The sequence below is a fragment of the Cottoperca gobio genome, chromosome 19 (genome assembly GCF_900634415.1).
Source record: "Cottoperca gobio chromosome 19, fCotGob3.1, whole genome shotgun sequence".
Lineage (NCBI taxonomy): Eukaryota > Metazoa > Chordata > Actinopteri > Perciformes > Bovichtidae > Cottoperca > Cottoperca gobio.
In genome coordinates this window covers 12774261-12787123 of record NC_041373.1, presented here as the reverse complement: position 1 = coordinate 12787123, position 12863 = coordinate 12774261, and the positions used below count along the sequence as shown (strand labels likewise).

At 39.0% G+C, this 12863-nt stretch overlaps 1 protein-coding gene across 1 annotated transcript; it reads left to right on the top strand.

The window, feature by feature from the left end:
- Window positions 1-4337: 4337 nt before the first annotated feature.
- LOC115024685 (gap junction gamma-1 protein-like) lies at window positions 4338-11618 on the top strand. Its single transcript, XM_029456470.1, is given in 5 exon segments — window positions 4338-4438; window positions 5586-5659; window positions 10073-10592; window positions 10594-11020; window positions 11022-11618. Coding segments are annotated over 3 exon segments (1359 nt in total). The 5' UTR covers window positions 4338-4438; window positions 5586-5659; window positions 10073-10125; the 3' UTR covers window positions 11487-11618.
- Window positions 11619-12863: the final 1245 nt, after the last annotated feature.

The window sequence follows — 12863 nt, the reverse complement described above, 5'->3', positions numbered from 1 at the left end:
AAATGAAATAATCAACAACTATTTTGATCATCGATTACTTATATGTGCTGCTTTTCTCTGTTTTATATCACTATAAGCTAAAAAGACAGCCTAAACGATTAATCAATTAACTTTTTTAAATCAAACAAATGGTGTGTTATCCTCAAAAGATTCCATATAGCTATCAGACCTTAACTTGATATAGTTGTGTCAGCAGCTGTTTCAAAGGTCAAGACTGAACTTTCAACATTCAATCTGTGTTGTGACAAAGCCCAATAAAGTCTCAGTAGAAAGGATCATTCCTAAACCAGTTTGAGCCAAGAAGTTTGCAAGGGATCAAAAGGAGACACACTATTTGTTGATAGTTTTATGTTAATGTTTTGGGAGAGACAATGTGAAGCTGGTGTCGAAGAAATTAAAACGGGATGGGGGAGTGATTTAGGGAGAAGGGACAAGGAGAAGAAGCCTCACATGACGCAATACATCCGCTTGAATTATTTGACATGTTGATTTAGCAGCAGAGAAAGGGAGGACAGAAGAGACACGGAGTTAGAGGAGTCATCCGAGCCACTTTCTCAACTTGCAGGACTTTAGACAGCCAAAGGACAAAGTGAAGACAGAAGGGCAGGATTAGAGGAGAGTGCAGACAGAAATGTAGAGGAGGCAGGATCAGCAGTGTGGAAGGAAAAGAGGAAAGACGGACAGAATCACTGGAGTTGATATGAGAAGACATTAGAGATGAGATGAATAAACATGTGCCACCAGTATGGCCAGGATATTGTGACCATCATAGGACACATGGCTACATTAAAGGGGAAGTCTAAGTCAAAGTCTATTTACAGGTCTTGGGGAGTATAAACATTTACCAAAAATGTTTATCAAAACTAGAGAAAGTCGAGGGATATCACAGACAAGAGTTTCCTTTCCAGATGAAAATGTTGATGATTTATAACCTTTGTCAAAACAAAGTAACAAAGTGCCATATATGGGAAAATCTAATTTAAAACAATTCAGCACTGCAATTAAATAAAATCAAGAACATAAAAGTAAATGTAATACTTTATGCTCTTTTCTGCTTCTAAAAATCCTTGAAGTGAACTTCTCCTATCTAAAGATCATAAACCTGTGACAAGAGGTCGCAAACCGAAAAGGTTGAGAAACACGTTTACAGTATGTGCAGAACGTATTTTGACCAGAAGATGGCGCCAAGTCAACATATCTCTATCAAATCTGCTGATGTCCTGTGCAGCAACAGATTTTCATCAGTTCTTACAACATACCAAGCATTCAGTGACATAGAGTTGTGTTGCACTGGGTTATGAGAAAACAGTGTGACAACAACAGGCTTCCTTCGGCGTAAACAGTAGTGCTGACGTGAATTCATAAACCAACTCTCAGAGAATATGACAGTAAAGGCTCAAGGCTGTGCTGACGGAGATGACATGAGGTGTCCGTGTGAGTTTGACGTGCTGCTGAAGTCAGACAAGTAATTTGCTGATTCATCTTTCTTACTTGTATGTAATTCAGTCTATTTTGTTGCCTGCCATAGCCTTACTTCTGCACTTAACCCATATTTTATCTCTTCCCCCGATTCCCCCGCCTTCCTCTCTAGCTTGACTTCTGTCAGATCAGATAAAGACAGTCCATGTGTCATCTTTGCATCCAATCTCACATTGTTCTCTCTACACATCTGGTTCCTTCTCTCTGATTTAATCTGTCACTTCGTCCCTCGGGTGATTCTATGTCATTGTTGTTGTCTACCATCATATTCTCTGTTGTCAGTCCAGGGCTTCAAATTATAACGTCACCAGCAAAACGCTGACTGTACAATACACTTGTAGCCCAACTGTGCTTTTCTTTCTTATGTATTGCTTTATTTTTCCAATATGATTTAGCTATCACTCTTTGGAAAACCTCACTGTTAGCGCTGGGCTTTTGCAACTCTCAGCTCAATTGATTCTTACAGAATTGATTATGCAATTTGGGTCATATAGAGGCTGACATTGTTAGGGAAAGAGTACATGCTGTGACTATTATGACTAAATAGGCAAAAGATAACTTGCTGTCCAACCCAATTTCCAATGACCTCCAGATGTAAGTGAATGGATAGAAATCCCAATTAACATCAATCCGTGGAGAATGATGACAAATCGTATTTGTGGATCTTGAATTCGTCAATGACTCTTGTTGTACCTCCACGTCAATATCCACAAACCAGCTGATACAGACTCTCAACTGTTAAAATGCTTTAAATTGGCAGGGCTATCCGATGATTGCTTTTATTGATACTCTCATAGATTTTTCTCCATTCAATTATTCCTTCCGAGGTGAAAGATAACTCCATTAAGGGACTTGAGCCTTGTAAGAGGTCGCTCCGAATTAGGATGTGGACTTCCTATGCCAAAACACTATCAGGCTGATTAGTGTCGTTCCACTTCTCTGCGTTCGATTCTTCTGCTGATAGTTTACAAATACAATGCCAGCCAAAAGTCAAGCTAATGGCTTTTAGCAGTGGCCCTCCCTGACAGAAACAGTCAGTTAGCAACAAACGGAGATGGAAAGTGTGGGATGAGGTGTCGTTTGTCTATGTCCTTGAGATGAACGGTGGAGATAAAACTAAGATTCCTTCGCTCGTAGGTCATCAGCCACAAAAAGAACAATGTATGAGTTGTATCTGCATGTCCTTGAGGAAGTTAAATATCTCAAAACAAGCCTCCCTGCATTGTGAGGATCTTTTGTGTATTCATAAGTTATCTGTTGCAGCTGTAGCAGTTGAGGAAAAACAGGCCATGCATTGATGGATATTATGAAATCATTTATCTTGCAGGGCAATGATGAGAAACAAATGTTTTTTGCCAAAAGTAATACATGATATTGTTAAAGGCTTACTCCAGCAATTTAGTCCCGCACTAACATAAAGTTGAGGGACAAATACATTAAAAAAGAAATTGAAGATACAAGATACAGAAACAGTTAACAAGATACAAGACAAGAGACAAGCTTCAAACATATAGTGCAAGAATAAAAGTATATAGAAAATATAAATACAAGTAGTAATAAATAAATGTAAACAAACAAAGTGATAAACTCCCTGGGGATATTTATTTATACTTATACACGCATAAGGTCAATAGTATGGGTCCAAAAACACACTATAATTCTCACAATGCAAACTGAATAGCATCTTTTTATTAGAGCCTCATTGCCTGTTAACTGCCCTCATCTTTCAAACTGTTCATATCATCTGGGTTATTTTCTCGGGCTTTAGAAAGCTCCCACTAGCACTACAGATGACATTATACAGTTGTTTTTACAGGCAGTGACGAGTAAACTGACCTTTATGTGTGAAATTCATGTACCCCTTGTTGAGGAATTGATAGCAGAAGGAATAAAAGCTCCTGATTTCTATCCAAAGCCTGATGGAAGAAGATGAAACAAACTGTTGGTGTCTGTTCAGTCTCAGGCTCCTTTTAAAGACAACAGTGTGGTAAATATATGTGTTGTCTGAAATCTCTGGCCCATGCCCTTTTCATAAAGCCCTGGCTACCGTCTGTGCAGCCAGACCTAGAAGGAACTGGAGGAAACCAGAATCTTTGCAATGAACCTTTATACAGAAAGGTCATGGTTATCGACATGTTTAACAACATATCTCTTCACATCTCTACTTCAAGATAATCTTCCACGATGACAGATAGACAAAGATGAGGTAAAACGGTTATAACCATGTAAAATATGTGTCGACAGAATAATAGACTGTGGCTGTGCAAGTTTTTACAAAGTAGGAGAACTGGTTATTCCCACTCAATCGAGACTTCTTTAGCATTCAACTGCAGGTATAAAAGGGATGTATATCAACCATGAAGTGAGAAACCAATGCAGACGTGTGCCATTGACTGGAAGTCATAGTTTGTATGTATTTGCTATGACAGTAGAAAATATTATCTTAATAATTATGTACAGAAAGTTATGAATTTGCACAATGGCGAACGGAGTTTTTTTTTTTTTTTAAATCAACGTCAATAAGGAAAACTGCATTAAGATGCTTTCTCTTTCTTTCTCAGACACGCACACACACACACACGCACACACACCACACACACCCACACACGCACACACACACACACACACACACACACACACACACACACTCCTCCTTGCCTTGCTCCAGCCCGTTTGTCTTCCTCTCTGCTCATACAATCAAGCTCTCTCCCTCTGCAGTCAAGTCTCCGTGATAAAAAAGTAAATGTAATACTCAAATTACGAAAAACTTTACTCACTTAAAACTTTGAGAACATTTTTATGCGTGAACGTCTATGTCGTACTTTTTGCTGCAATTCGGCGATGAAGATTTTATTTCCCCTGTACAGAAGTACCGTATCTTTCCGGTTGATTTGTGAAGAGTTAAGGTGGAAGCGGCTCTCTGACGGAGGGGAGCGGCGCGAAATGTGCTTGTGAAAAGGTGAGGATGCTGTCTAAATCCACACACCAGGTAGGACACGACATCTCGGTGTCCTGTTATTTGTGAAAGTATGTTTGAGGATAAATTACTAGAACGATTATAGGGAAAAGGTAAGGTACTAGAAATACCATGAGATTGTCTTCTTATTATCCAGGTCAGGATGGCTTTTTTCTTTAACGATCATGCTATGTTAGCTGATTTAGCTAGTTAATTAACGTGTGTTTACGTTACTAATGTTTGCTAGCAGGTTCGGTTACGTTACCTTACGTTACCTGGAAAGTAACTTTGATAATTAATATCTTTTACAAGCTTTTTAAGTTACTGTAGCGTCACAAATGTACCTTCTAATGATAGATAGCTATTAATAAGCATTATACAACTTATTTTCGTAAAGGTTAAAACAATAATATAACCCTCTCAGCAAACTTTTTGATGGTCTTTCTCTAACGTTAGCTTAATGTTCCTAGCATACAACCGTAATTTACAGGGACCTCCAGTTGGGGTTTTGAATGTGCAGGGTGTGCAACTAACTACTATTTTTTATTTCAATTAATCTAAATGTTTAGACTATGATGTGTCAGAAGAAAAGTGAAAAACGACCTCCCAATGTCCCTGAACCCAATTTAAATATATGAACGCTGGTGTAAGTTAGCTTGTTTTCAAAGATATTTAATTAACTTTAGCTACCTAAGACACTAATGATATAAAACAAAGAAATTCTTCTCATTTTCCGAATAAACATACAATGTATGAGTTATTTTTCAGAAGTTACTACCTCTAAATCTGTTATCAAAATTGCTGGTGATTGATTTTCTGTCCAATTGATTAGTTGACTATTCATTGCAGTAGCCATTGATATATATATTTATGACGTTATATATTTCAAAGCAGCTGCCTGAAGCTAAATTATTTGTGTCCTTTATTGGAAACCAAGTAGCCTACAGCACACAATCTTGTGGTTTTCCCATATAGCCTATTGGGCTTTGCATGCTTTTTATTTCTTAGGGTATTTGATTTGAAAAAGCTGTGCAACCTTTATATTTTCAGTATTTTTCATCAGTAAATGAAAAAGAAATGATTAGTGATCAGAAGAACTAATAATGCTACTATCAAATAAAACTGTGTATTTGTTATCTGTGCTTTGCAGGCACATGGGGTTTGAAATATCTCTGAATTCTGGCCGGGAAAACGAAGAGGACAAGAAGGATCAAACAAAAAGAGGTAATAAGATTGACTTCAATATGGAAAAATACATAGAATAATGATTCAAATTCATTAAACCATGTGCTGTAAGCACATTTAAAACTCAGATGCCTTTGTACAAGGCATTAATTATCCTGTTCTTATAGTAATACTGGTTCCCAGCTCTTTTTAACTGGATTGATATTTTATGAAAGATAGCATACTTTTGTTGGCTTTTTTTACTCATGACAAATTAGCTCTATACGCAAGAGGCTTGTGTCTTGATCCAGTTATGTTGTACATACATACACACAACATGTTCTGTGAGTAGTGTGACATATTTGAGTAGATGGCTCACAAAATGAACAAAGGAGAATTTGTTGCATGCATAGCAATGCTCTGATTCATGTACAGGAAGTCCTTCCTCGGGGGTTCTTGATGGCCGAAGGGGCTAAAGGGCAACACACAGACATGATGTATGGTGAATGCTTTTTCCCATCAGTTTTCTAGTTTGTGGTATGTCTGTAATAAAGAAAAAAATACCCCCAAAAACATAGCTTTAAAAGGAAGTGTGTTGTCAGCAAACTACAAACTTTTTACAGTGGCCTTTCAAGTTAGTAGTGGGTGAGTGTTTCATACTCAAAAGATAGATTTTGGTTGGAGCATCACTTTAACTGCTTCGATGGAAACCACAAACCTTCACATTCACAGCTTGAAGCCTTCTTAGATAGGCATGTACAAGGCTGGCTGCTCTTTAAAGTAACACTCTTCAAATAGTTATTTTACTGGCGCTGTAGGAAACTGGAGGCTGTTGGTCTGGGGCTGTTAGACATCTGGGGAAAATGCAATGTATCACCTTCAGGCATTGGATGTGGCATAACTAGCAACTTGGGCGGTTGAGCTGGTGCTACATTTTGAGACTAGGCAGGTGTTTTGCTAAGAATGTAAGGACTTAACTAGCACTTTTAGGTAAAGACATATCTGTGGGGTTCATTTTCTGGTCCACTTATCACTGCATTCGGTGGTTTCATATCGATACTTGCTAGAAAAAGTGTTAACAGCAGGCTCTAGGTTAATGAATGCATGTTTAAGAAGAGAGGATCATGTGTTTATCATGACCATCTGGCACCATATGCTGAAACGTATTAATTTATACTCATTTTCATCTTATTGCATTTGTTTGTGTCTGTGTTTGAAGGTTAGGCTTCACATAAAATGCTTGATTTTATGGCTTAAATATGCTTTCCTCTATATTGTTGCTTAGCAGCATGATTTGCTTTGCTGATGAAGGATTGTTCCCAGGTTCTTGCCATCCACAAGACTTGTCTTTGGGTGGATATAGCTGTGCTACTGAGCCTCCAAATAGTACATTACACAACATAGCCAGATGTGCAGTTTTAGAGGGCATGTGACTCTTAATGAGACAGTCAGGACGTTTTTCTTTACAGAGTGAGACATAAGAAAGCATGTTAACAGCAGCTGGACCTGGTTTCATGTGAGTTTTTTATTTATTTTTTTTGAAGTAAAATGTCACACTGACTCAATGTGACAGTGTGTCTGTATGCCTATTATAAATGAAGTGTCAGTGAGAGAATTTCTTCAGTAGCATGGAGACAATACAAATGTGGGAGCCCTGTATATACACTTGTATTAATACGGTTTAATCGAGGGTTTCCACACGTTTTGCATACTGAAAAATAAAGTAATCTGAAAACAACTTGAAAATAATAAATTCGCAATTTTTAACGAGTAACCAAAACAAATTAGGGCAGCCACTTACATTTATTATCATTATCAATTATGGTTTTGTTTACTTAAGTAATTGTTTAGTCTACAAATTTCAAAAGTCTTGTTTTGTCAGGCCAACGTTGCATTACAGAAAAAGCACCCTAAGTTACTTCAGTGTTTAACAGTTCAAATATCAGCTAATTTCCATCATCAGGATTCTGTCGTTCATTTTATTTTGACAAACTATGTCATTGTATAATGCAGCACAAAACAAAATGTAAACAAAGGACAAACTGTATGTTGATAGAAATTCCACTGAATAAGTGTTTAAAGGGAAACCAGCTCTGTGTCACTGCATAAAGGGCAGAAGATGCAGATGAACGGCACCCGGTCTCCACCCGCTCAGAACACACCAATAGTCGGACTTTTGCTGGTGTGTTGGCCTCAACGTAAGCTCGTATGAACACTGACTCTGCTGATGTGTTCCAAACAGCAGGAGCTCTGGGTGCCGCTTCGGCATGAAGGGAGACTGGGTTCTGTTAATCTGCATGTACTGCCCTCGACTTCACAGCTTCATGTGTGTATTTAGCAGCTACAAGGACAAAAGATGAGAAAAAAAACATGCGTCCTTCAAAAAATATTGATGTCAACTCATTTTCAGCGTGGATGTCATCGATTACGCCGACTAATCGCGGCAGCCCTACAACAATGTATTCAATTTACAGTGATATAAAACAGAGGCAACTAGAAGGGCACTCGGAGAGCGCAGACCTCCGCCAAGGCAGTTTCCATAAGTGAAAATGAATGCGTGTATCTGCCTAGTGATATGGATCCGCTCCAAAATTTGGCCCATGCTAGATCCTTCCACCAAGTTTCTTGAAAATCGTGCTAGTAGTTTTTTTCGGTAATACTGCTGACAAACAGACAAACAAACAACATAAGATAAACATAACCTCCTTGGCGGAGGTAAGAAACTTATAACATCAAATCCCATTTTACGTTTTCATTTAGTCAGACTAATTGTGTGGCCACACTTAGATCAGAACTCCAAGCGGATTGAAGTATAACTTTTTGATTTAAATCCTAAACACTGAAAATATCTCCTTTTTTTTTTAATCCAGTATGATAACGTAGTTGATTTCAGTCCCTACAGCGACAGCCTCAGAACAACCTCAAGGTTGTTACTTTTTTCAGTGGGCCTTGTTTGCCTCAGTCTCTGTCCCCTGTTGGAAGATGGATGTCAAGTGCATGTTATTACAAGCAACTGTGCAGGAGCCTCGATCGTTGGAATATATACTACTACCATAAGAAACCCTCTTAACTCATACACATGTAGACATAGTCTGTCCCACAGAAGTCTGAACCTTTTAGATTTCCTCTCACATGAGTAACTCTTGAAGATGTAGGTAGGTAGCTGCAGGTTTTGGACAGATGTATGTCTGCAGGTTAAACAGAGATTTTTTCAGAGTTAGTTACAGTATGAGGTGTATCTAAATTTAACTGAGAGAGGAAAATTTACTTTCTTCACTAATTTCAATCATACAGAGTGAAATCATTCTTTGTATTTCACCTCTTCATACATTTGTGTGTGCTGCATCATCTCCATGTAGTCAGATAGCTGTCCATGTAGTGCTACTGCCTCAGAGCATCTCTTTACCCCAACCATGTCTTGCTAATTACAGCACAAATTAACATGTTAGCATGGAGTTTAGCCGTATTGAAAGCTAGTATGTGGTAGTCCACGTGTTGTGTTGTTCCATCCATTAATTATAAACATGCTGTTCTTTGTCTGCATTATTTGTGAAAAACAGCCTTATTATTCACAAATCCCTTGTAGCTCCTTTCACGGGAGGGAAATGATAAGAAGTGGTTAATGTCATGCATTAGTATTCATAATTAGAATTATTCATCAGTATAATGTCTGATAACAATGACCTATAATAATGTACTAGTGCCATTATGGATAATGGATTTTCTAAATTGTCTGCTCTGTGAATTTATATCACATAGTTTAGGGATAAAATGGTGGTTACATTTGAAGTTAATTCACCTTCCACAGCCGATAGAAACCTGTTAGTAAAGGTCTTACAGTTTTAATTTACTGAAGCAGTAACTCAAAATACAATATAAATACAAAAGAGTTAAGAGAAAGCGTTAATATTAACACGTTTACTGTAATGTATCGTCACTACTATGTTGAATATTTCCCTGCATTATTATAAATATTTAAATAGAGTATCATTGTAGTAATATATATATTTTTAAATTTCATAATGCCGATCCAATCACTACTTAATATAAATTATACTTTAAGTAATTTAGCTGATTCCTCTTCAGGTTTTTACTTTTCCAGCACAAATAAAGGTTTTTAGTGTATGGAACATCTGGATGTAGTAACAACCTCATGCAAAATGCCTATCAGGGGCGTTCAGTTAACAATAGCAATTATGGTTAGACATTCCATTGTAGTCATTACTCTTCCTTTTGTGTACTAATGCCAAGGGGATGTTTAGACATGAGCTGTGGGGCATCGCTATTAAAAGATTCAAGGATAAACGTGTTGTTAATGTGGTGAAATGCACTGTTCTGTAGTCCTGGGCAGATCTTTAGCTTGTTCTTTAAATGGCAAAAATATTGTACTAAATTATCTAAATAAATGATAAGTATTAATGTGGGCATTTTCCCACAGAGTACTGAGTTTAATCATTTCTTTTCTCTCCACAGTGGAGTAACAGGAGGTGTATGTTGCCTCGCTCTGTAGTTTCCCTGCCACTACCATGAGTTGGAGTTTCCTGACTCGTCTGCTGGAAGAAATCCACAACCATTCTACATTTGTGGGCAAGATCTGGCTCACTGTCCTGATTGTTTTCCGTATCGTGCTGACGGCCGTAGGAGGGGAGTCCATCTACTACGATGAGCAGAGCAAGTTTGTCTGCAACTCGGGCCAGCCGGGTTGTGAGAATGTGTGCTATGACGCCTTTGCTCCACTCTCACACGTCCGCTTCTGGGTTTTCCAAATCATTCTGGTGGCCACACCTTCACTCATGTACCTGGGCTACGCTGTCAACAAAATTGCTCGGGCGGACGAGCAGGCAGACAGCGGGGGAGTGAGTGGATTTTCGCGGAGGAAACCCAAGAAGCCCTATCTTGCAGGCAGAAAGCAGAATAGGGGCATTGAAGAGGCCGAGGATGACCAAGAGGAAGACCCGATGATCTATGAAATGGCAGAGGTGGAGAGTGATGGTGAATGGAGCAGCGAAAGGAAACAGTGGTGCAAAGGTCAAGGTTCGCCATGATGGGCGCCAGCGTATCAAAGAGGATGGACTGATGCGTATTTATGTGCTTCAGCTCCTGACCCGCTCCGTGCTGGAGGTGGTTTTCTTGTGTGGACAGTATGCCCTGTATGGATTTGCTGTTCCTTCCACCTATGTGTGCTCAGACCTGCCCTGCCCTCACAGAGTGGACTGCTTTGTATCACGGCCCACTGAGAAAACTATCTTCCTCCTCATCATGTACACAGTCTCCCTGCTCTGTCTGGCACTCAATTTATGGGAGATGCTTCATCTGGGCATCGGTACCATCTGTGATATCGTACGCTCCCACCGGGTGCAGCTCCCTGACGATGAGCTGTACGGGCTGACGGGACGGGCACAAGGAGCTCTTAATGAGGCAGGGAATGAGCGGAGAGGATTACAGCAGCTACCCTTTTTCTTGGAACGCACCATCAGCTCCACCTGGGTACAACATCGCCATCAAGCCTATTCTGGTATCTACAGGGCACCACAACCAGCCATTACCCATCACAGATCTCACTAACGCTAAGATGGCATGCCGGCAAAACCACGTGAACATTGCCCAAGAGGAGCGTCAGCAAAACACCAATAATGATGAAAACCTGTGCAGAGCAGGGATGGGAGATGCTTCCAGAGGTGTTCTTAAGGACATCCGTCCACCTCAGAACAAGCTGGAGGCCTACAGCCAGCCACAGAGCCACAGTAATAACCACAGCAAGCCTCACCGTGAACGTAAACACCGGCAGGCCTCCAAAAACACTGCAAGCAAGGCAGACGCGGACGGAGGTAGCAGCACCAGTAGTGGCAGCAAATATGGAGTCATAAAGGGTTCTGAGTGGATCTGACTTTCACACTGCGACTTGTGTTTTTGTTATGTCTAAACAATGTAAATCCTTTTTCAGGAACATGTTGGTGCTGTCTTTGATCCCCTGTGAATATGCAGAGGTTGCCATGCTGTAACCTAAGGTGCCTTACTTAAACAGCCAAAGTGCTGCTTTCTATTGACTCAGCATCACTTTAACTTTCACAACATGTCCGACTGTCTACGTGAGTAGTGTCATTACCATCCAGGGGTTACGCTTTGAACAATATTGTTTTTTCTCAGTATGCAAAATGTTATTGTTTTCACCAAACCAGGTTTGGATTCATTGTTTTCTCCAGCCATGAAGATAAATAAGAGTATATTTTCAGTTGGTAATTTTACAGTGTTTCTGTGTATTTTTTGGAGAAGAGAAAAGAAGTTAATTGACGTTTTGACAGATTTTGAAATATATCGTTCATTTGAAGTGTTTGGCAAAGTTTAATGATCCAACCGTGTTGTTAAAACTGTCAGTGTCTTATTGTCAAGCTGTTAAAATGTTCTGCCCCATTTGTCCGTTAATGTGTGTAATTTACATTAGTAAACATAACCAGTGCATCAGGCCTGTTGTGTTTGCCCCCAGGCCTGGTATAAAGTATTCCTTGTCATAAATACAGACTTTTGTTTGCAGATTTTCAAATTGAAATGTCATTAAGGCTAGTCCTTTGCACTGTGCCAGTGTTTTGTGAAAAATATTTTTATGGACAAAAAGTGCATGATTTGAATAAAGAATTGGTATTTGTCATGTGGTCTGTGTCTTATATTTATGTTGCTGTAATGACAGTATAAAACATAGTATGTATACATTTAAATAATCCAATGGGTGGAATGTTTAATTTTTCACTAATAATTCATATATTTAATCTATGTTGACACGTGGGTTACAGTTTACTCTATGAAGGCAATTTTAAAGTTTCAAACTGCCAATGTAGTTTCTTAATTGAGATGATTGTATTTGCAGACACACTGCCCCCTGCTGGGTATGAAGGGATCAGCATGTCCCCTCTGTCACTGGCTCTGATCACCAAGTTATAAATGATCCAAATTGGTTTTGGTATTTTCAGTTAATGTTACACAATGGCACCTTAAGCAACATAAAACTATTATATTAGTTAATGTTAACCCTTTTGAAAAAGCACTCTAATATATTTGTGAATTGATTATTTTGAAAAAAGTAAAACATTGCTGATCATACATCTTTCGATTGTGTGGGGTCTATCCTTTTCCAAACAGCAAAAGCCTGTATGTATGTAATTACACACTTATCTCCAAATGGGCTACATTTTATTATTCCAGAAAACAGGAAGAAAGTTTCATGGTCCCTTTAGAAAGTAACGAAGTGGCAAAGAGATCATTCTGCCAC